The sequence below is a fragment of the Solanum lycopersicum genome, chromosome 4 (genome assembly GCF_036512215.1).
Source record: "Solanum lycopersicum chromosome 4, SLM_r2.1".
Taxonomy (NCBI): domain Eukaryota; kingdom Viridiplantae; phylum Streptophyta; class Magnoliopsida; order Solanales; family Solanaceae; genus Solanum; species Solanum lycopersicum.
Window position 1 is genome coordinate 53,678,671 of NC_090803.1, and position 26,348 is coordinate 53,705,018.

The window sequence follows — 26,348 nt, forward strand, 5'->3', positions numbered from 1 at the left end:
AGTAGTCATCAATAATGGACACAAAAAATCTGCAGCCTCCCAAAGACTCAACACGGCATGGACCCCAGCAATCAGAATGGATATAATCAAGTGTGCCTTTTGTTCTATGAATGGCCTTTGGAAACTTGTTGCGATGTAGTTTTCCAAAAACACAATGTTCACAAAACTCTAGGCTCTTAACCTTATGACCAGCAAGTAAATCCTCCTTTGACAGAATTTGCATCCCTCTTTCACCCATATGACCAAGTCTCATGTGCCATAACTTAGTCATATCCTTCTGGTGAAATTCTGACGATGCAACATGGGCTGAACCTGTAACCGTGGAACCTTGTAGAAAATACAAAGTACCACGCATGACACCTTTCAGAATCAAATTTGAACCCTTCCAGACCCGCAAGACTCCATCTTTTCCCGACCAGCTGAATCCCTTGCTGTCCAAAAGACTGAGAGATATCAGATTTTTCGTCATCAATGGAACGTGCCTGACCTCGTTCAATGTGCAGAAGCTACCGTCATGTGTCCTTATCTTGATCGAGCCTGTCCCAACCACCTTGCAGACAGAACTGTTGGCCATCGAGATGCTGCCTCCGTCTACCTGCTTATAAGTCGTGAACCACTCTCTCCTGGGACAGATGTGATAGGATGCCCCAGAATCGAGAACCCACACATCTGAATGATGAGTGTGCTCATCCGCAACTAGGGCAATATCTTCTTCAGAATTGGTGTCTTCTTCAGCAACAGCAGCAGACACTGATTGTTTTTCCGATTGCTTCTTCTTCTTCGGACAATCAAATTTCCAATGTCCCTTCTCCTTGCAGTAATTACAAACATCATCCGGCTTTGCACCCTTCGACATCGGCTTATTTTTCTTTCCGCCGTTTTTCCTTCCCTTTCCGCTACTGGTGAACAGACCGGAAGGCTGTATGTCCGTACTTGTGCCGTTAGCCTTATGCCATAATTCCCTGCTATGAAGGGCCGATCTGACTTCTTCCAGTGACACAGTATCTTTCCCAACAATGAACGATTGAACAAAATTCTCAAACGACATTGGGAGAGATACTAACAGAATCAGGGCAGCATCTTCATCCTCGATCTTCACATCGATATTACGCAATTCTAATAACAAAGTATTCAATTGCTCTAAGTGTTCCCTGAGTTGTGTACCTTCAGCCATTCGTAAACCGAATAGACGTTGTTTCAGAAGCAGCTTGTTGGTTAGAGATTTTGTCATGTACAAACTCTCCAGCTTCAACCACAGACCAGCAGCAGTCTCTTCATCCGAGACCTCCGTGATGACGTCATCCGCGAGACACAGCATGATCGTCGAGTGCACCTTTTCCTCCAGAATCGCCATCTCAGGAGTAACGACGGCGTTCTTGTCTTTCGACAACGGCGCCCAGAAGCCTTGTTGTTTCAACAAAGCCCGCATCTTGATCTGCCATAAACTGAAACTGTTCCTCCCTGTGAATTTGTCGATTTTCACGTTCAAAGCAGACATCTCGAATTCTCCAAGAACACCGATTAACCGAGAGGCTCTGATACCAATTTGTTGTGCGGAATTTGAGATAATACGAGAAAATATAAACGCGAAAAACAAGACAACAGATTTACGTGGTTCACCAATAAATTGGCTACGTCCACGGGAAGAGAGGGAGCAGTTTTATTATGGAGAGGCAAAAACAGAATTACAGAATAGGGTTTGTCATAGCGTCTATATATAGTGCTAAGCTACGCCCTAAAAGGCTTGGGCCCAACATACAGAATCAACAGAAAATTAAGGGCCCAATACAAGGCATTCAACAGAAACCAAACTCACAAAAGACATCTGCCAAACACTTAATTCATACTCGAGGAGCACGTTTAACATCATATATAGACTTCTCTAGCTTGTATATGTAATTAGGGTGATTAGGATCAACAAAGCCTGCTGGTTAAACCATGTCTACATGCTCATCTAGATTAACAAGCAAGAAAACTTTAGAGATATCAAGTTGATTAACAATCCATCCATGTGGCACGACAATAGAAAACAATAGCCGAATAGTTGTAGGTTTGACAATTGGATTGAAGATATCATCAAAGTCAATTCCAAGACGTTCATGGAAACCCTTGGCAACTAATTTGGCTTTATGTTGTTCAATAGAACCATTTGGTCTTTTTTGTCTTGAAAACCCATTTACAACCAATGATATCTGTAGCTTGATGAGGTGGAACTAACCTCGAAGTACCAGTTGCAATGAGTGCATTATACTGCGTAGATATAACATATCTCCATTTAGGAATTTTAATAGCTTGAGTATAACATGTGGGATCAAGAGCAAGCCAACAGGAGGTAGAGAAGGACTGGATACGTTTGGGCTTAAGATTTCTTGTTTGCGCTCGTGTAACCATCAGATGATTTCAAATAGGTATGATTACATCCAATGAAATAACACTACTAGAATTAGTATCATCTGAAGAATCAACAACAACAACACCAATCAAATTATCAAGCCCTTGAACTTGTGTATTATGTGGACCAATACCAAGTGAAACATGAGAGGCATGTGATGGAGATTGTGCAAGAGAACAGTGCACAAAGGATGATGAATAAGTTAATGTGGAATCTTGGATGACAGGTTGTTAAGGTTGCGATATTGGTGGATGCATATGTGCAGTTGGAACAATATGAGGAGTGAGAATAACAAGAGACAAACTTGATTCAGACATAGTAGACGTGGAACACACACCATAGACTTCTTGAAAAAGGAATACCCGTTGATCAATCAACACAAACGTGAGATAAGAAATTGTTAGAGACACGATTGTATCTTTTGTAGCCTTTTTGGGTGTGACTATAGCCAAGGAAGATGCACGGAGTTGAACGTGGACTTAATTTATTTTGCGAATGAGGACGAAGCCAAGGATAACATAAGCAACCAAAAACACGTAATGATTGTAATTAGGCTTATCACTGAACAAAATTTCATATGGAGTCTAATGATTTAACGAAGGTGTGGGCATGCAATTTATAACAAAGACATCCGTTTTAAATGCATTTGTCCAAAATTTAGAAGGGACATGAGAATGAAAAATAAGTGCACTGCCAGTTTCAGTTACATGTCTATGTTTCCTTCGCACACCTATTATGTTTAGGGGTATATGGACAAGAAACATGTTGTGTTATCCCATGTGTGCGCAAATAGGAAGTTCTTAATAAAATATATTTAAGAATATTTTCTAAAATGATCAAAATATATAACATAATAACGAAAACCATCATTTGAGATTTCATGGGCTGGACCCCAAACATTCGAACAAATCAAATCTAAAGGACCACGAGCTGAATATTCGAACACTGAAAAAGGCAACTTATGATTTTTTCTCTTTACATAAGCCTAACACAATGAACTACATGAATAGTAGAGCTATCAGAACTTAAATTATTACTAAAAACAAAACGACGAACTGTGGAAGAAGAAGCATGTCCAAGCCGAGCATGTCAGTCTCTCAATGTTGCAGAGTATGAACAAGCTCTTGAAGAAATCACTTTTGAATAAATCACTTTAGCCATTCATCTCCTTGCTGGCTTCAGTAGCCGCAGTATACTCAGCTTCAATTGTAGATAGTTCAACATACTTTTGCAACTTTGACTTCTATGATATAGCTCCCCCTCAAAAGTAAACAAATATCCAATGGTGGATTTTCTGTTATCAAGGTCACCTGTCATATCAACACCTTTATAGACTTTCAAGATTGGATTTGATGCTAAAAAACACAAGCATTCATCTGATCTTTCTCTAAGATACATGAGTATCCACTTCACATCTCAATGCTCTTTTCCCTGGATTGTCGAGAAATCTACTGACAACACCAACTGCGTGAGCAATATCAGGTCTAGTGCATACCATTGAATACATTAGACTTCCGATGATGGAGGAATATGGAACTTTGTCCATGTTCTCTTTTCCTCCCTAGTTGTAGGACACATCTTCTTGCTCATTTTCATGTGACCAGCAAGAGGTGTACTAACATGCTTAGCATTTTTTCATATTGAAGAGCTTAAGTACACATTTAATGTACTTTTTCTGGGACAAATAAATCCTCATTTCATATCTGAGACGATTAATTCTAATGCCCAAAATTTGTTTGGCATGACCCAATTCTTTCATAGAAAAAGACTTAAATAACTCTTTTTTCAGCTCGTCAATCTTGGAAGTATTCTTTCCCACAATCAACATATCATCCACATACCACAAGAGGATGATAAAATCATTGTCAGAATTTTATTTTACAAATAGGAAATGATCTGAAGAAGTCTTCTTATAGTCTTGCTCCGCTTTAACAGATTCAAACTGCTTGTACCATTGTCTGGGAGCTTGTTTTAGGCCATAAAGACTCTTTTTGAGTTTGCACACAAAATTTTCTTTACCTTCTGCTTTGAAGCCCTCGGGTTGTTCCATATAAATCTCTTCTTCTAGGTCACCGTGAAGGAAAATTGTCTTCACATCCATCTGCTCAATCTCTAAATTAAGACTAGCAGCCAAACCTAGAACTGTGCTAATCGAGGACATTTTCACAAGAGGAGAAAACATTTCGTCAAAGTCAATACCATTTCTTTTACCAAATCCCTTAAAAACCAATCTAGCTTTGTACCTGGGCTTTAAGTTGTGGTCTTCAAGTTTAACTTTGAACACCCACTTATTCTTCAAAGCTCTCATGCCCTTGTGTAATTTTACCAACTCATAAGTGTGGTTCTTATGCAGAGACTTCATCTCATCTTGCATGGCTTCAATCCGTTTGTCCTTGTGCTCATCTTCCATGACCTCCTCATAACATTGAAGTTCTCCCCCGTCAGTGAGTAACACATACTCATCGGGTGAATAACGGGAGGAAGAAAACCACTGTCTTGTGGACCTCCAAAGTGGAATATTTGATTCGTCCACAACTTCAAGAGGACTAGGATCATCAACGACAATATCATTGTTTTTATCAACATCAACATGTTGATTCGATACATGATTCTGGGCGTCACCATGATTATCAATCCCTACAACATCATGCACACTTTTGTGAGGAACATCATCATGATGAACTATACCATCAAAACTTGAAGATTCTACCTTCTCCACTATGTCAATATCTTTAATTGTTTGATTCTCCATAAAAATAATATCACGACTTCTCACAAGTTTCTTTCAATTGGATCATATAACCTATAACCAAATTCGTCTAGGCTATATCCAATGAAGATGCATGCCTTGTCTTGGTATCTAACTTTGACCTCTCATCTTTCGGCACATATACAAAAGCTTTTTAACCAAATACTCTCAAATGGTCATAGAAAACATCCTTTCCGTATCAAACACTATTTGGTACATCACTTTGCAAAGCAACAACTGGAGATGGATTAATAACATGTGCAACGGTCAATAAAATCTCACCCCAAAATGAGTTCGACAAGTTTGCTTCAGAAAGCTAACATCTAACTCTTTTCATCAAGGTCCTGTTGATTCTCTCAGCCAAACCATTAAGCTGAGGAGTCTTAGGAGGAGTTTCTGGTGTCTAATACCTTGATGCTTGCATTCGTCAAATGGTCCACAATATTCACCACCATTATTAGTACGAATACATTTTAGTTTGTTCCCAGTTTCTCTTTCAACTGAAGCCTGAAACTGCTTGAAGACACTTAACACTTGTTCTTTAGTCTTCAAGACAGAGACCCAAATTTTTCTCGAGAAATCATCAATGATAGTGACAAAGTAGAGTGAACCACCTAATGTCTTTGTCTTCATTGGAACACATAAATCAGAGTGCACCAACACAAGTAACTCTGTCTTTCTCGAAAGAGAGTAGGACTTAAAAGAAACTCTATTTTGTTTACCAGCCAAGCACTGCTCACATTTTTCTAATTTAGCACTTTTGAAATTTGACAAAAATTTCTTCTTGGCTAGAAAATTAAGTCTTTTCTCGTTGATGTGGCTAAGTCTCTTGTGTCATGTTGATGAGTTATCGCTCTCAACCGCATTTACCATATCAACACAAGCAGATGCGGTAGTCTAGTATAGACTACGAAGTTTGTTACCACGAGCCACAACTAAGGAACCCTTAATGAGCTTCCATTTTCCATCACCATTGGTACTAACATATCCTTCATCATCTAAAACACCAACATAAATTAGGTGCAGACAAACATCAGAAGCATGTTTCACATTGTTCAAAACTAGTTTACTTCCAACACTAACTTCTAAAAAAATTGTACCAATACCAACCACCCTGGAAACAGTCTCATTACCCATACTCAAGGTTCTAAAATCACCAGGAGTATAGGAGGAGAAAAGATCCTTCCTTGATGTCACATGAGATGCGGCACCAGTGTCCACAACCCAGCTTGACTCATCACAAGCAATATTTATCATATCCGCATCAAGGATAGTAAGAAGATCTTCTGTGGTAACTGTGGCTAGACAATTTTCATTGCCATCTTCTTTAGTTTCCTCTTTGTTTTTGTTCTCTCTCTTCAACTTCTTGCAGAACTTCTCTGTGTGCCCTTTCATACCACAATGATAGCACTCAATATCCTTAAGTCTGCCTCTGGGTTTGCTCCTATTTTGTTCTCTATTTTGAGAATCATGAGTTTGTTTCTCCCTCTGGGGCCAGTTATCAGGACATCCGACGAAGAAGAACCTAGAGATTTTCTTCTCATCTCTTTGTTCAAGACACTACTCTTGGCAGAATCCATAGAGATCACACCATCCGGAGCAGAATTTGACAATGACGTTCTAAATGTTTCCCAAGAGTCTGGTAGGGAACCAAGTAGAAGCAAACCTTGAATTTCTTTATCAAATTTGATGCCTACAGCAGATAATTGGTTCATGACCCTTGAAAACTATTTAGATGGTCTGTCATCGGAAAACCATCATGATACTTTAAACTCAACATCTGCTTTATTAAGAACATTTTGTTGTTGCCAGTCTTCCGAGCATACAAACTTTCAAGACTTTCCCATAGGGTTCGAGCATGTCTCCCCAGAAATATGGTTCAATATATTATCGTCGACTCATTACCCAATGAATCCACAAACCTGTCTGTGCAACATATTCCACTCTTCATCTGCTTTATTATCAGACTTTACAGTGGTAAATACTGGTTCATAAAAATTATTAACATAAAGCAGATCTTCTATTTTCCCCTTCCAAATGGCATAATTAACACCATTCAAAGTAACCATTCTACTTGTGTTGGCTTTCGTCATTTTTTGCTAAAAATATTGTTATTGCAAATCAAAGTAAATCTTTTCTGATGTGGAAGTTCAGACTGTGTTACAACCACAGAGCATACTCCGATAAAACCTTGGCTCTCATACCAGTTTGTTGAGAAAACACGGACAAACACAAAAAATATATATGGTAAATGTAACAGAAATAAAATGGAAAAATAATGACACCAAGAATTTTACGTGGAAACCCTTCTAAATAATGAAAAAACTACGGGCTAAGAGGAGCAACTGATATCACTATAGTAAGGAATTTTACATTGTGTAGTCACGAATACAATACTTAAAGTGACTATTACACACTCAAAAGGAACAACACTCTTTTGGTTTCCACCTAATTAAAATACCGCTCACATTCTATTTTTCATCACAAACTATTTTTCTTACATTGTCTATGAAATACCTCACTTTCCTCTCAAAATGGTTTTTTCTCTCTATCTTGGTGTGTTCTACAAATGAGAAAGAATACTCTATTTATAGAAGAATAAAACCATGCATATGTAACTAATGACATAGGTAAATGTAGCAAAGTCAAAAATGGTTGCAAATCTTATCAATTTGTCAACCATCAAATCTTTTATTTTCAACTCCAATTACTATTCTTTTTTAACAATTGCTTGTAGCAATTGATAACAAAAGTTGACCAAAAAATGGGATGGATTCAACACTAAATACCATACTTATCATATTGCTGCTGGTTGAATAGAAGTCTCTTATGTGAAGCCGCAAGTTAGCATCCTCAACTTCTACATCTCTCTTTCGGCGAAAGTTGTATCTTTTCTTATCTTATCATATTAGAGGCTCTTGTATATAATTAGACTAGGTCGTCGGAGTTGGTTGTTTAGTTTTAATTTTATTATTCGTATTAATGTTATGGGATTTGTAAATTTGATATTAAAATGTGCTATCTGTTACTTCCTCCATCCCATTTTATATGTCATCATTTTCTATAAATAGTTGGATCATAATACTTGTCATTTTAAAATTTATGCATAAATTACAATATTTCACCTATTATGACTTTGATAGATTAGTTAATTAATCTTGAAAATGTATTCATCGTTTATTATAAAGTTGACTAAAGAAAACATTAAATAAGCGTAGAAGGGTAAAATTACATCATTTCTTAATGCAAGTGTAACTTAAAAGGTGACGTATAAAATGGGACGGTTGTAGTATTATTTAAAAGATCCAACAATTGGATTTTACCATATTCTTAATAATAAGTTGCATTGTGACAAAGAGGTGTGTGACTTAATATACAAATCATATACAATTGTTATTTATTTTTCATTTGAAAAGATAATTATTCCTTGATGATTTAACATTTGATTTTGAAATTTTAACTTTGAAGTTTTTGTGAATGCATCAGTATCACATGCCTCAGATTAATTGTTGAAGCTAATTAAGCAGTCATAAAAGTGAAGGTGCTTTCATGTGCTAAATTTTTGTGTAATTTTACATTGCTTTAAGGACAAACAAAAACTTAAGGAAATAGGATAAGTTGGTTTTTGCCAACTTATTCATACTTTTTTTTTGAGCTCTAATTTTCATTGAGAAAATAGAACTAAAAATATGTACATTGCTCGACTGATACATTGATGTTCTAAATGCTTTAGAAATTCCAACTCACTATTTCTAACCATGGGTCAATCAATCAGTAATTAGTTCTAAAATACTCACATTACCTCAGTAAATGAAGTTTTCACTCCAATTACCTCTAAAGCAATTACATCCATGGGTCAATCAATCAGTATTTATTTTTGTTTACACATTTTTTTTAAAAATAATAACCAAAAAAATAGTTTGACAATTATTTTTATTTAATCTTTGATCTCAGTTTAATAGTACTCTATTTTCACCATATATTTTTAGTAAAGATAAATATGGAAGCGAATAATTAATAATATCCTAATTTTCAAGAATAACATTTATTTTGAATTACTACCTTTAGTAAACATGACAATAATAATAGATTAATAGAGTAAAAATGATGTGATCAATAAGAAAGAGTTCTCGAAAAGAAAAGAAAGTAGTCGAAAAGATAAAAAAAATGTAAGATATTTAATTATGAAGAAATGAATTCTTGAGTAGAGATGAAATTTCGAAATGACACAAACGTGATAGAAATGTAATAGCTACACTTAAATTTTTTAAAAAGAGAATTCTTTTTTTAAAAAAATTACGGTGGTAGATGTGTGACTATGATAGTTAAATTTTTTTAGAAAGTGATTTTCTTTTTTAAAAAAAAGTCTAGAAAACTAATGATAAAATAGATTTCTTGAGAATTTTTTTCCACAGAAATATAAATATGATTTTAAAAAATTATAAAACTATGATTCGTATAAATAAACACACACCAAACTAATATTAAGAGGAAGATAATGAAGTTAATGATAATTACAAAGTTTGACTTACATCTGGCTACAATTTTTAGGATTGATACATTGATTTTTCGCTGTAATTTTATTTTCTCATCAACTCAATTAATAAAATTGAAAAGGAAAAATACACAAGTACCCTCTAGACTATGATTGAAATTTGAGAGACAAACTTAACTAAACTAAGATCCTATTACCCCCTGAACTTATTTTTTTGTAATCTTATGCACCTTTTGTCTTACGTGGCATACTCCGTGACTCCATGCTAGAGCTGTCAATATGGGCTAGGCCCGTTGGGCCGGCCTGGCCTATTCCGGGATTTAATAGGAATGAGCTAAAATTTTTGGAGCTCATTTAAAAAAAGTGCTTTTTAGCTCGGCCTGAATAAGCCTGTTGATTTGATGGACTTGAGAAATATAGGTGGGGTCGGCCCGTGGGCCGATAATAATTAATTAAAAAATATAATATAATATAATATGAAAATTTAAAATTAAAGAGAGTCCAAATTCAAAATAATTAGGTTAAGATTTTTATTATATATTTATACTTTTACTTGAAAAAAAAAACTTAATAAATAGAGATAATTTCAGAGATCTCCCTCCAGGCTTCGCTCTATAACACTCACCTTCCCTGTGATTTACGATATTATGTCTACCTCCCTTATTTTCATTTTCTTGTAACCATTCTTTAAACCTGTTTAAATAAATATAAAGTAATTTAGATTTGACAAATTTACCCTTATATATGAATGTTTAGATCTAATTTTCAATGAATTATCTTTATTCGTTGGATCATGTTTCTTCTTCGCTTGTGTAAATGTTTAACTAGAACAAAATCTTATCGTTCTTATCGAATTTCTTTCTTGGGAAATTTAATTTTGTCTTCTATTTGAAGAATTTATTGCCGGAAAATGATGGGTTATTGTAGGTAAAAAATTTACGTGAATTGGTAAAGGTGAAATAGAGATAAAGAATTAATATTTGGTGAAAATGTGGGTCAGCTTAGTTGAAGACTTTGATCTTTGTTGGATTAAAACAACAAGTCTTTGTGTTAATTTATTTTAAATGTATTTATTAAATGAGTTTTTTTTATCTTATATTTATTAATAAGAAGAAATTTATATAAAAAAGAGTAGAATTGTCAAATCTATATTAATTTATATTTATTTTAAATAGGTTTAAAGAATGGTTACAAGTAAATGAAAATAAGGGAGGTAGACATAGTATCGTAAACCGAAGGGGAGGTGAGTGTTATAGAGCGAAACATGGAGGTCTCTGATATTATCCCTAATAAATATTATAAAAATAATTTCATTTTGATTTGATTAAGAAATATTAACATTAACATCATGTAATATTGTTTTATCGATATTTATGATAATATTTTAAATTATTATTTAATAATTATAAAAAAATTATAGTTTTTTTTAAAAAAGTGGGCTGGCCCGTCAAGCATGTAGCCCACATACTTATAGGTTGGGCTAACCATTTCCTGGCCCATGCCAAAAATTGGCTAGCCCGGCATGACCCATAAAATGTCAAAGCATGTATTGTTTAGCGCAAATGGGGTGGGCTAGCCCATATTGACAGCTCTACTCCATGCAATTGAGGCTCGTGGAAGATATTTAAATGTCATTTAAGCCAAAAAGTGCACAAAATTACAAAAATAGAAAAAGTTCAAGAGGGTAATAGAACCTTAGTTTAGTTAAGGTGTGTCTCTAAGATTTCGATCAAAGTCTAGAGGTGCTTGTGCATTTTCCCAAATTAAAATGATAAGTCCATTGTTTAAGCAAATGCACTACAATAAACAAATTAGAGAAATATTCTTGATTTTTAAAAATATTCTGCCATAAATTATGATGAAGTGAATGAGATTCCTCCATTTAGTAGGGATACTACATATCATATTGAAAACCAAAAGAAAAAAGAAAAAAAGAATAAGTTTTTTCATTACTTAATTCAAAATAAATGAAAAGAACTAAAATAAAACACTAATAAATGTTGTACAAAAACTCGATTTTTTAATAGTCAAATTTTTTTACTCCAATGAGATCATCATAATCAGTGGCATAGCCACATAGTGGTATTGGACACCATTCAGCTGAAAAAAATAACATATATATAAATAAAATGATAAAGAAATGATTAAATAACATATTTTGGACTCTTTTGACATAACAAGTTGTTTTGGACACCCTTTGTTAAATTCTTGGCTCCGTCACTGATCATAATCATGTTGTTAATGCGTATAGATGTCTAATTATTTTTATTATGAAGGAATGATTGAAAATCCTTAATACAGATACTAAATATCATATTCAAAACTAAAAATAAAAAAGAAACAAAAAGATTAAAAAATAACAATCTTTTGTCAATAGTTTTTTCTTGAAATAATCCGAAGTAATTGAAAATAACTAAAATAAAATAGTAATAAATGTTGTAATAAAAAACGGTCTTTTATAGTCAAGATCATCATAATCATGTTATAAATGTATAATTATTTTTATTATATAATTGCGATTAACAATCTCTCCAATCACTTCATATTGAAAACAAGTATAAATATCTATTCCTTTTTTCTTTCTATTTCGATTCTCCCTACACAAAATGTTACCTGGTGAATTGAAATCAATTTTTGAAAATGGAGTATTTTCATCTTCGTCTTCAACTTCCTCTTCACCAATTTTCAATCCTCGTTCACGGGCCAAGAAAAATAATACACAACTAGAAAATCGAATCTCTGATATTCATGAAATAGATCTGTTATGTCATGAATCTTTCAGTCAAATTATGAAAGAACAAGAAGACAACGAATCTGTGTCTAATGTTTCTTCTAGAAAAGTTGGTATCTCTGATGCTTTTTCCAACAATTGCATCATCTCAGCGTTGAATAAACGCAAGAGATTATACTTTGATGAAGAAGATGAAAATACAACAAAGTCTATTTATGACGCAAACAAATTAAGAAAAATTCATGAAGAAGAAAGACAAAAGGAGCATAATGGTCAGAATGAAAATCAAGAATCTAAACTAGATCAAGGAAAAAAGGAGGATGGAAACCAAAAAAAACAAGAATGAAGAAGAAGATTGGAACGAAGAAACAAAGGAAGAAGGGGACAAAAAAACAGAGGAAGTGGATGAAAATCAAGATGAAAGAGGAAAAATATAACGCCCATTTTAGAACTATACGACTCTAAGTGCTGCTATGTCCTACGACTGAAGAAAAAGCAGAAAATCATGTCATAATGTCTATTGCGTCTTTTATTTAGAATTTTTACATATGTCCGATTTAATCCCTTATGTTTATTAGTTTCTCTTTTAATATATCTTTAGTCCCTATTATCAATTAAGATTAATTATTGTCTGTTTTTTTTTTTTAATTTTGTTAGTGATTGGGATAATTGTCTAAAAAAAATGTTCTTATAGGAGGGTGTTATATATCCATTGTACTACAATATAATTGAGATTATTATTGAATATTATAAGAAATTTCTCTTCTCTTTTAGATTATTTCTTCTCTTTGCTTCCTACCTCATTCTGCTGCCAATTCTATCATTAAGCATTCAACCTTCTTGTCACTGTAAGATTTTTTCCAAGAAACCCCTTTATGTCATCCTAAGGATTCCAAGCCTACCATATCAAACACCATATGTACCCTACTCGAAGGTTCCATTCCAACCGCCCAAGCCCTTGACCACTTTGACTCTACCTTTTTTCTTTTAGAAATATTCTAAATCCCTTTAATATACATATAAGCCCAAGTAAATAAAGTATGTGTAAGACCTCTGGCCATCAACAAGACCTAAATAACCTCATGAGACATGTATTAATCATCTTCGTAATGCAGACTTGATTTCAACTCACCTTTCAAGTAACTCAGACTACTCGGAAATCCTTAAGACATCTATTACAATATTTAACATGTAAATTTGATCTTATAAGAACAAATCCGCATTAAACAAAATAACTCAACCACTCAAGGATCACAATGATAAATACGTTAATGGAGTAAGCTAGTTCACTGATAGAACCATAATATAGAACATAATAAAACATGTATCAGGTGTAGTACCAGAGCCAACTATATAGCAACTTGTATTTGATGTGGTACTCGAGCCAACCGATAATATTACCTATATAAGGTGTGTACCCAAACCAGAGGGATCCTATGCAAGGCTTGGTATCCTAGCCAATTGATAATATATACCATACGTGGTACCAAATGAATCAATACTCATACAATCACAATAAAATAAAATTACTCTTGCAAAACTAAAAGCAAACAAACTACCTTTATTGCATGATATTTTCAAACAATCAATTCACATTTAATCCTTATGTTTCTCCAACAGGCCTTGTACAAGTTCCACTACAGAAATTTTAACATACATACATAACATAACTTGAATATAATAACCATATTATCTAATATTAGTGGCTTCTCCCAGATAATTTTCCTACTTATGACCCATAACACCCCGATTACCAACTTTCAAACAACACCTAAAAACATTCATAAGATCAACATCAACTAGTTAAACACCTTACCACCCTAAACAACCATGATCCACAAACTCATCTATCCAAATTCCGCACTCAAGCCTACATATGCAAACTCCCAATAATTTACAAGTTAATATGCAAGTAAAAATATGTCTAAATAGTCAATTAAGCCCTGCCTACTTGAATACCAAGAAACTATTGAAGAACACTAAACACGAGCTTTTAGCTCCGTGGAGTGAACCGTTATGGATGTAGACCAAAAATAAATGAATTTGACCACTCTTCCGGAAGTACTTCTCCTCTCCCTTGTCCCCAAGCTTGGAGTAGCTTTCAGAGGATTTTGGCGCAACCCTCGTTTGTCTTACCACTGAATAGGAGGATAAAAAATAAAAGAACTCATACTTTTGAGTTTCAGCCACGCTATAGCTTCACATACGCCACTACAACAACATAACCATAACGGAAATATTCCCTCTATGAGGGAATGACGTAAATCAAGGTCAATATCAAATAATGAGATCTTTATCGTGTCACCCCTACTTTAAATCGATTGAGAATTTTGAAAAAAAAAAAGTTAAACTCTGCATGAGGTGCCTTAATTTTGAATAACAATGGATGAGATCCTTGTCAACTCATTAAACGAGTCAAGTGAAGAACTAAGTTGGATGTTTAGATGACATGAATCCTAAATTGTTCTAGATATTGCTTTAATTTTTTATAAAATAATTCAAATTATTTACAATTTCCACATCATTAAATAGGTAACGAAAATCATACTTCTTAAAATAATGATCATAAAATCTAACTTGAGAAAGTTGAATGACTTTTGAAAAACAAAATAAAGTAGAGTTAGTATGTGGGCCAATTACGCAAAGTCAAAAGATCATCTAAAATTTAAATTATAGATTAAAAGATGAAATACTTCTAATGAAAAATAGTTAGCATATTCCAATACAGATTTACCTTTATAATTATATTTTAACGTCAAAAAAAATTGATTAGTTAGTTAGGTGTTCATTTAATTGTTATTAGTTTAATTTAAGAGGATAAACAGTGTTCACAAAGTCACTAATATTACCCTGGAAGAAGTAGCTTACCCTTGTAAATGCCGGAGTTATATAATAATTAAGGTCGCGAAGCAGCCGTCAAAATATGTCATGTACTTAATAAAGAAGCGCAAGTATAATATTAGTACATAAAATTCACATGGTACTAGGAGGATCATCGGTCCTCTTCAACTACAAGAAATATGAATAGGTAACCACAATTTAATAAATCAGATAACATACAATTATAACCAGAGTAACAAATACGATTCACATTGTCAGTCCTCATCTTGATTTGACATTCACAATAATATGATCAACAATATTACTGTAACACTCACACTTTTAAATTGTCTAAATAAACTTGCATTTTCATGGAAAGAGTGATAAATAAATTAATAAGGATTTGGTTTGTCATATTTTAAGTGTTCACAGGTTATATCTCATGTTTTGGTCATATAAGTCTGTGATTTTTATCCCAATATATAAAGATATATGGGTCCATAAGATATCAAATCGAAGGTCTATGAGTTTAGCTTTGAAAGCATCAAACCGTTTCTTAATACAACTACAGAAAATAGAAATATTTGCATTTTTTGTGAGATGCAAGCAGGTACGTGAGGTGAGCCAAGGTCGGTGAAGAATTTATTTAATCGACCATTTGTGTAAAGTAATGTTTTTGCAGATAACGCTCTTCTCATGAGACTTGAACGTATAATAAACAATCATACAAATTTTAAGTCGTTAAAGATAACAAGTACTATAAGGACTCTTGTTAACTAGCAAGTATAATTGTACAATGATTTATTTATGTTCTAATACCATCTTCATTTTCTCTTTCATTTTCACGTTCCTGTAGCACTAAATATATACAAAGAAATTTTCCCCAAATCCATAAAATACTCTTTAGGTTTTAGTAATTTCCTCTTGCAAGCTTCAGGAAAGTTTCTCTACTTTGCGACCTGGTCATTTTGGTATAGTTTTCATTGTGGATTGTATGTTGTAGTGGTTGTAGCAGTATGGGTTTTACTTTGTTTGAAGACGTTGAGCTTTTTTTTTCAAGCTTAATTCAACGTAAGAAGCTTTTTTCATTGATTCTAGCCTTGGTAAGCTGCAAGTAGTGAGTTGCACAATCCCACTATAGTGACTATATTGTAGAAGGATTTCCCGCTATAACGAGAATTTATCTCACCACGGCAGTGACGTTTCACCTACTATAGTGACTTGCATAGGAAGGAACCTCGAAAATCCACCCAAAAGTGACCCTTTCACAAACCCACCCCTTTATGCCAACTATGATATCGGAAGTTCTACTCACCCCAATCACTTTTGCGAAGTTTTACATATTTCTCAACGTCTTAGAAACAATAAATATAAACTCTACGAATACATTTCACCCAAATTTTGTCTTTGGTTGGCCCTAGACCTAATCTCCCTTAGATTTCATTAATGCCTAGCCTAGCTTGAAATTTCAACTCAGTATTCCAGAAGTTTTCTCATCTGAATTCTTTTATCATTAACTTATCCATAACAACCGACAGTGGTGTTATATTTAACTTTTGTTAGTCAATGATCCTTACCAGCATCTGGGTGTACTAATAATATACTATTCTTGCTACATCCTTTCTGGGTATAGGTGTATTCTGTAAAGTAGAACCCAATGTGTACTTCATTGATCATATATTTATGTATTTATACAAGAGTTTATACATAGATAATTACATAAATAATCCTTAGTAGATACATTAACTAATACCTTAATACCATACTTATCACTCCCCCTCAAGTTGAACCAGGTCGAAGGTTCAACTTGCCACGTAATAAAAAAGATCCTTCAAGAGAGGCTTGGTAAGAATATTCTCAAGCTGATCATGAGAAGAAATATATTGAACGTGAAGTTTCTTTTTCTGTATAAGATATCGAATAAAGTGCAATCGATCTCCATATGTTTGGTGCGAGAGTGAAAACACTAGGTTAGCTGTAGGATAGGTTGCACTTAAATTATCACACCACAATAAAGGTAAGGAACCAGAAGAAAGATCAATTTCTTTCAATAATAGACGAATCCATAGAAGTTCACTGGTGGTAACAACAAGATAGCGATATTTGACCTCAGTAGTAGATCGTGAGACAAATCGTTGTTTGCAAGAACACCAAGAAGCAAACTACGAACCAAAGAAAATTACAAAACCAGTAGTAAACTTTCGATCATCTATACTGCCTTCCCAATCAGCATCACAATATCCCTGTAGTTGCTGAGAGTTTTGTTTTGAAAAGAGAATACCATGAGAAGAAGTGAATTTTAGATATTGCAAGATACGCTTAACTGATGCCTAATGTTTCTGTCGGACTATGCATGAATTGACAAAGTTTATTTACCGAGAATGTAATAGCAGGTCTAGTAAAAGTGAGATATTTTAAGCCACCAATAATACTTCGATAAAGACTTTCATCAAGGAATTAAGTGTTGTCACCGTTGTTCAGTTCATTGCTCGGGCACATGGGAGTAGAAATATCATTGCAAGTTAACATGTTACTACGTTCTAAGAGATCATGTATATATTTAGACTGATGTAACAACAACCCATCAGATAGCCATGTAGCTTCAATACCCTAAGAGTGATTAAGCTTGTCCAAGTTCCGCAAAGAGAATCACATTTCTAACTGTTAAAGCAATGAAGAAACAAGATGCATAGACGTTCCCAAGACTATAATGTCATCAACATAGATAAAAAAAAAATAATTTTTCAGTGCCCATGCTTCTAAAAAAGAGTAGAGAATCTGTTTAGAGCCTTGGAAACCAAACTCACACAAGGCATCCGCCAAACACTTATTCCATACTCGAGGAGCCCGTTTAAGATCATATATAGACTTCTCTATCTTGCATATGTAATTAGGGTGATTATGATCACACAAATCTTGGTGGTTAAACCATGTATACATGCTCATCTAGCTTAACAAGCAAGAACACGTTAGAGATATCAAGTTGATTAACAATCCATCCCTGTGGCACCGCAATAGAAAACAATAGCCGAATAGTTGTAGGTTTGACAACAGGACTGGAGGTATCATCAAAGTCAATTCCAAGACGTTGATGAAAACCCTTGGCAACTAATCTGACTTTATGTCGTTCAATAGAGCCATTTGGTCTTTTTTTTTAAACCCATTTACAACCAATGACATTTGTAGCTTTATGAGGTGGAACCAACCTCGAAGTACCAGTTGCAATGAGCGCATTATATTCCGTAGACATAGCACATCTCCATTCAGGAATTTTAATAGCATGAGTATAACATGTGGGATCAAGAGCCAGCCTACAGTAGATAGAGAAGGTATGGATACGTTTGGGCTTAAGATTTCTTGTTTGCGCTCGTGTAACTATCCGATGATTTTGAATAGGTGACTACATCCAATGAAATAACACTACTAGAATTAGTGTCATCTGAAGAATCAGCAACAACAACACCAATCAAATTATCAAGCCCTTGAACTTGTGTATTTGATAATAATAATAATACTTTCTCCGTTTAAAAAAGAATTGATTCGATATCCTTTTTAATAATATTTAATTTTAATTTCTCACATGACATATTTAAAATCATAAGATTAAAGGACTATTTTGACATATTTGACATAACTATAATTTAAAATCACAAAATTAATTTTAGTTTCTTAAACTTCATTCAAAGTGAAACTAGATCATTCTTTTCGAAGCAGAGAGACCGTAAGTTTCTAACTTATAATGTAGCAAAACAATAATAGTGAAAAATAGATAAATATTACTATGATGATATATAAATAATAATATAAAAAATTAATACTAAAATCGTGATAGACAATGACCTAAGAAATTATTTCAGATATTTTTTCAAAATTAAACTACTCTTCCCTATTTACATAAAAGGTAAGTTAATAATGTAAAAAAAAAACTAAAATAAACATCAAATCAAATATGTCAAAGGGAAATGGAAGAGGAGGACGTGAGTTATTTATAAAATGAATTAAGGTTGAATATTTGCTTTACTGTTTCAAAGGAGAACTGCCATTTTATTAATAGGCCGAAGAGCATTTTTTTTGCTTAACCAAATGACAAGTGAACTGTGATTCAACGGTGTAAAAAAAGTTGAATAAAATTTGTGAATTATCTTAGTTTTGATAATACCAATCCAAGTTATATACCAATATTTATGTGTTAAAAAACTTATCAATAAACTAAATGCCTTTTAATTCCTATGTATGGTAAATTTTTCCATGTTGCTTTTATAATTTAGAGTACATTTATTTAATACAGTCTCTCCATAATAGAGTAAAATCTTTAGAAATTAATATTCAATAAATTAATAATTTCTCTAAAATACTAATTTTTCTTCGATCTTAACTTGGGACAATGGAAAAAATCATCCATTTCAATAAAGATAATATATTTCAAGAAAACCCCTTATATAAACATATGGTTCCATTAATATCATAAATTATTAATTTTTTAAAAGTACAAATATATCTAAGACAATTTAGTGAAATATGATTCTATTATGTTCTTTTTTTCTTAAAATTTAAATATAGTTAAAGTCATCTCTAACTTTTCTTATTGCATCCAAGAGCTTCGGTGTTGTCTTTTCAAATTGTACTATAAAATTGCATTCATTCGGATTTGGACCTTCCGAAAGGGTTCAAAGTGCTAAAGTTTGTCACTTTTAATGGAACTGGAAATCCACTAGCACATCTGAAAGTTTATTGTGATCAACTCGTGAGAGTTGACAAAAATGAAGCACTGTTAATGCGTCTTTTTAGTCGAAGTTTAAATAGAGAAGCTCTAGAATGACTTACTCACAAGAATTAAAAAAATGAATGAGTTGGAATGCACTCGCAAAGGATTTCACTGAAAGATTTGGACATAACGTAGAATTTGCCCCAAATCGCTACTACTTGGAGAAGATCAAATAGAGGTCTACAGAAAATTATCGAGAGTACATTTTTCGTTGGAGAAAAGAGGCCGCAATAGTTCAACCTCCCATGTCTGAACATGAGATCACTGAAATGTTAATTCGAACTCAAGATCCTAAGTACTATGAAAGAATGTTATGTATGATGGGACAAAATTTATTGAGATGCTCAAAGTGGGAGAAGCTTTGAAAGATGATTTCAAGACTAGAAAGGTCACAAACCTTACCGCGTTGCCAGCTAATGTAAAAGCTACCAGAATCAATGATATGAATATATCAAAAGGAAAAGAAGAAGAGGTATTTGTTGAATGCCTTGAATCGGACCCTTAATTTTCTGTTGATTCTGTATGTTGGGCCCAAGCCTGTTAGGGCGTAGCTTAGCACTATATATAGACGCTATGGGAAACCCTATTCTGTAATTCTGTTTTTTGCCTCTCCATAATAAAACTGCTCCCTCTCTTCCCGTGGACGTAGCCAATTTATTGGTGAACCACGTAAATCTGTTGTCTTGTTTTTCGCGTTTATATTTTCTCGTATTATCTCAAATTCCGCACAACAGTATTCAAGATCACTAACTATCCATACGGGCGATTCAATCAAAATGCACACCACTGCTCCATCATCGGGTGTAAGTCTCAAATCCTTAGTCCGACAAACATCGCCACCATCAGGTCAGGTCAACCGGTTCGTCCGGTTATGCTTGTTTCAGACATAGTAGACGTGGCACACACACCATCGACTTCTTGAAAAGGGAATAGCCGATCATCAAACAACACATGACACAATGAACTACGTGAACTAATAGAGCTATCAGAACTTAAATTATTATTAGAAACTAAACACGAACTGTGGAAGAAGAAGCATGTCCAAGCCGAGCATGCCAGTCTCTCAATGTTGCAGAGTATGACTGGACAAGAGACTGCAATGGAGACGCTGGAAGGGTATAGTGACCATCATCATTCAGACTTTTGAACAACGGAGCCTTCGTTGCCTAATCCTTCACTAGAAAATAGTGAGGAAAAAATTCACAAGAAACATTATTAGCCTTAACAAAAGAACTAGCAGAGATTAAATTTTGCTTAGCGGTAGGGACGCACAGAATATTGTCTAAATTGAAGGGAGCCCCTCGAACATGCAAAGAAGAAGAACCAATGTGAGACATAGGTAATTTAGAACCATTACGCAGAACTGTTAGAACCGAAATAAGCAGGTGTTAACGCGGAAGCTAGCAAAACAAACCCACGAGTAAGAAGACAACGAGAAATATACCAAAAGACACAAAGATTTAACGTGTTTCGGTTAATCGACCTACGTCCACAAAGGAGATGAGCAATCCACTATAAATATGAGAGTACAAAATACAGAGAGAAACAACCTCAACCAATTCACTCGGAATACATGGGAGGTTCACACAAGTGATAACGTATCAAGATTGTGACCCACAAATTCTCCCTCTAACCAAAACTATCAAAGCCCTTATGACTACATTGTGAATACTGATTAAGTTAGAAGGAACATGTCTCTATTTATAAAGTCCTAAACCTTTTTCTACCAGAAAAAAAGGATTAGGCAATCCAAAATCTTTTTCTAAAAGAAAAACCTATTTATGGTAAGAAATCATGGCAAATAAAATCCAACAAGAACAACTAGCGAGGTTGTCAAGATTAGCAGTGTGTGGTGCCACTGTCCACAAGCCAAGATTGGGAGGGTTGTGAAGAGGTGCTAGCAAGATTAGAAGATGGTTTATTAACACTAGGATTAGCATTCTCGGTCCTCGGTGAAAGGCAAACACGAGACACATGTCTGAGTCCTCCACAATTATAACAGCTGATGCTAGAATTATCCAATGGTGCTCTCGTAACTGGATTGTAGAATTGCTTGTTTGTGGCAGCAGTCTGTACTGAAGTAGAACAACCAGGTGGTGATGAAGTCTCAACTTCTACATCTCTCTTTCGGCCAAAGTTGTGTCTTTTTCTTTATCTTACCTCTTGTATATAATTAGACTAGGTCGTCGGAGTTGGTTGTGTTTAATTTTAATTTGATTATTCGTATTAATGTTATGGGATTTGTAAATTTGATATTAAAATGTACTATCTGTTACTTCCTCCGTCTCATTTTATATGTCATCACTTTCTATAAATAGTTGAACCATAATACTTGTTATTTTATAAAATTTATGCATAAATTACAATATTTTGCCTATTATGACCTTGAATAGATTAGTTAATTAATCTTGAAAATGTATTCATCGTATATTATAAAGTTGACTTAAGAAAACATTAAATAAGGATAAAATTACATCATTTCTTAATGCAAGTGTAAATAATAAGGTGAGGTATAAAATGGGACGGTTGGAGTATTATTTAAAAGATCCAACAATTGGATTTTCGCATATTCTTAATAATAAGTTGCAGTGTGACAAAGAGGCGTGTGACTTAATATACAAATCATATACAATTGTTATTTATTTTTCATTTGAAAAGATAATTATTCCTTGATGATTTAACATTTGATTTTGAAATTTTAACTTTGAAGTTTTTGTGAATGCATCAGTATCACATGCCTCAGATGAATTGTTGAAGCTAATTAAGCAAAGTCATAAAAGTGAAGGTGCTTTCATGTGCTAAATTTTTGTGTAATTTTACATTGCTTTTAAGGACAACCAAAAACTTAAATAGAACTAAAAATATATACGTTGCTTGACTGATACATTGATGTTCTAAATGCTTTAGTCCTACAAATAAGATAATTGAAGTTTTAGATTGAACTAATAATGAAAATATGATGGACTACAAATTACTTTATTAATGAAATTATTGACTAAGGCACAAAATTAATTATATCAACTTCTTTGATCGACCATCTTCCATGATCCAACATCCTTACATATTGATAGGATTCACGAGTAAAGCTTCAATCACAGATTTTACATTATTTTTTGGATTACTATATCCATCTTGGTTGTTCTTGTAAACAACATCAATCAGACGTGTTAAGTTCACCACACGCATCAAGATTTCATTTGGAATATTCGAAGTAGTAGTCTTAATGCACTCTTTGTTCAAATCCTTCCATGCACTTTCAGCTATTTCAGAAAGTTGTGCACTTGCTTTTTCCACTGATAAATTATTCTCTTGCATATAACATTCTATTCCTGTGACAAGTTGTCCTTTTTCTTTCTCAATCTATAAGAAACAAAATATAATTCATCAGGAGAATGTTATAAACAATGTTTATACTCCTTTTGCCCGACAATTGTTGTTCACATTGACTTGACACTGTGTTCCTTATTAAATAAGCATTAGTCATCTAAACAATATTGAAAAATGAATAGTACTGTATTTAATAACAAGGGTAAAATAGACACAACAATAGTAAATCATTCACTTGTTTTATAAACTGAAAAAGTATTGTTGGAAATCTCAAAACACAATTTGTATATGAAAAGTACCTTATAAGTAGCTATGTCATCAATAACTCTACCAATTATTGCAGAAGCCACAAGAATTTTAGGTTTTTTCATCATCCAATCAAATGTTCTCTTTGATGTTGACTCCATGCCCAATAATGATGCTGGAGCAAGTAGATAATAAGTTCCAGTGACCAATGCATTGTTTAGATACTCTTCAAAAGATGGAATTTTCCCTTCAATGAACCATTCTGCTTCAATGTAGTAACTCCTCACAATTTCTTTCATCTATATTCAAGAAATTAATAATATATTTATTAAATAGTTGAAACTCATAAGTTCAAAGGACAAATGATATTGTATGCCATTCGAACTCTTAAAAAATGTTGTCAGAGCGTCGAATCATTCAAATGTTGGGAATTTTCAATAAAAGTACGACAAAAGTGCAACAACATTTTTGGATGGTCCAAGTAACTTAGATGATATTAGTGTTTTTGATTAAGTGTCATACCGCCTCTTTGACATAATTAACTCCATTGAATCTATCTTGTTCATTGATTTCTCTTTCATACTCGTTGAAGAGATAGAGAAGAGATATATATATCGGTTTCATATAGTTTGGGAGTCGATCAACTTCACTTATATCCCACCTATAACGATAAAAGAAAATGTTAATCAAGTGTATCCACTCCATATATAATTACAACAAACAAAAAAATTGATATACTCTGCTTCAATTTATGTGACATACCGATCCACAACTTCCGTGAATATAATTAGTTCATCAAGAGTTCCATAAGAGTCATATGTGTCATCAATTACTGAAATCATAGCTATGCATTTTGCAAGCATAACTCTAGCTCGGGAGTATTGTGGTTCAAAGTACACCCCCACTGTCCAAAAAAAACATTCCACCATTCTGTCTCTCACATATGAAAGTTTTGATGCAAAATCCAAATCTTTCCACCACCTTCACAATTAACAAGAGTAATGTTTAGTTAGCTTAACTAATAATACTACATAATATGTCAATATAATATTGTAAAAAATAAAAATAGGCATGGCGCTTACGAAAGTAAAAAAAAACTTTTACTCTTGTAGTTTAAGAGATATATAGTAATCTTATGATCTTAAACAGACATGCATGTCATGTGAAAAATTGAAATTAGAGAGTGTCATATATCTTGCTACCTACTCCTTTTGCAAATAAGGCTTTAATTTGAGGATAAGATCAGACTCGAGAAACACTAAAATGGAAAGTAGAACAAACAAATTAAACTGGAGGGAGGCAGAACTCATTAACATAAACTCAACAATAACTTACTTTGTGAGTTCACTGAGCTCTTCCTTGTGTAGCACTTGTACCAAATTGTAATCTAATTTGGCAAGTCTTAGTAGCTTTTCGTTGCTTGATCCACATTCTTCATATATTGAAATGTTAAAATGTGCTTCAGCTCTTGGGATACCTCTATGAAGAGATTGCATAAGTGCATGTCCTACTTGTTTCTCAAGTGTAGAATCTAAGGAATTAGGTGTTATCCTCTCAAGATGGAATGTTGCAAAGATAAGTGCCTCTTCTAATATGTCATCTCCATGTTCCCTAACATGTGCTGCTTCATACAAACTTAACATACCCTTTACATCTATAAGTAGGGTTTTCTTGAATTTTCCCTTGGTGTCCTTGAATTGGTTGAAACAATCTAATTAATTCACAAAATATTTCGTTATGTCAGAGTTAATTACCGTTGAATGTGTAAACAAAGTCTCATATTGATAATTGGAAAGACAAAAAGGCGTGATGACATTATCACCATGTTAAGAGTATCTTTAGACTGACAAAATGTAAGATGTTTATTGAAAACAAAATTGTAATAAGTTTATATAATCATACCGGAAGAGATTGGATAGCCATGTTGTCTAAACAATCGAAAATATAATGCAACCTTGTATAGATCATCTTCTTCATGGATGAGATTTTGATCAAACATCTTGCTTAGTTGATCTTCAATCTCCTTCTCAAAGTGATAATAAATACCAAGACGTTCAAGAGTGTCAATCAAATGAATTTTTTGTTCAATGGCATTACTAGTAGTACTTATTATCATGTGCTTCACTACTTCTTTTAAAGCCTCTATCTCCTCAACAACTTCCTCAGATATCTAAACATGTTATGTACATTGTTAGTAATTTTGTTAAAGCTACTATAGTATATAGAATGAAAAAAGGGTGACTAAAAGACAATTAAATAAGCATATACCATAAAAATTACAAGTCACTTATCATAGCAATACTTAATAATATTATATTATATTGTATGTTCGGTATATATAACAACATTTCACTATTTAATAATATTATGCTATTATTGTATGTTTTCTATATATAACAACATTTCACTATTAACAGTCGGAAAATATTTAGACAAATTGTTTCATTATAGAAAGATTTGACTGTATACGTATATTTACCTGATTATCCTTACTAGAATCGCGAAAAATATTTCCCCACATACTAGGAGAGAAATTAGCCTCTGGGCGAAAAATCCCATTTTCATGGTTTACATTTCCTTCCAATAAACTCATTGATGCTATATTATGGATGTACTTTGCAAAATCTAAAAAAATATTCAAATGTATGGGTTTTTCAGTGTTTTCTGCTTAGTATTTTTCCATTGCTATGAGTAGTTATATAGAGAATTATAATAATTTAATTATAATGTGAGAGAAACACATTTTAGAAATTCAAGTAGTGTTAGGCGGCATGCCATGTGAAAATTCTATCTACGAGTTCTAGCAATTATTACTTGTGACCT

General features: G+C 33.4%; 1 protein-coding gene across 1 annotated transcript; it reads right to left on the reverse strand.

The window, feature by feature from the left end:
- Window positions 1-23,009: 23,009 nt before the first annotated feature.
- TPS28 (terpene synthase) lies at window positions 23,010-26,118 on the reverse strand. Its single transcript, NM_001330098.1, has 7 exons — window positions 26,005-26,118; window positions 25,428-25,695; window positions 24,861-25,236; window positions 24,288-24,506; window positions 24,048-24,186; window positions 23,579-23,824; window positions 23,010-23,312 (listed from the first exon to the last, which is right to left on the reverse strand). Exons 1-7 carry the CDS (start codon window positions 26,116-26,118, stop codon window positions 23,010-23,012), a joined length of 1,665 nt encoding a protein of 554 aa, NP_001317027.1.
- Window positions 26,119-26,348: the final 230 nt, after the last annotated feature.

Excerpts from the sequence above, each read along its gene's own strand:
- TPS28 (NM_001330098.1), bottom strand. The coding sequence starts at position 26,118 with ATGAGTTTATTGGAAGGAAATGTAAACCATGAAAATGGGATTTTTCGC. Across the intron at positions 25,237-25,427 it reads TGGCTATCCAATCTCTTCCG|ATTGTTTCAACCAATTCAAG; the intron begins GTATGATTATAT and ends TGAATTAATTAG. Across the intron at positions 23,313-23,578 it reads ATGACATAGCTACTTATAAG|ATTGAGAAAGAAAAAGGACA; the intron begins GTACTTTTCATA and ends TGTTTCTTATAG.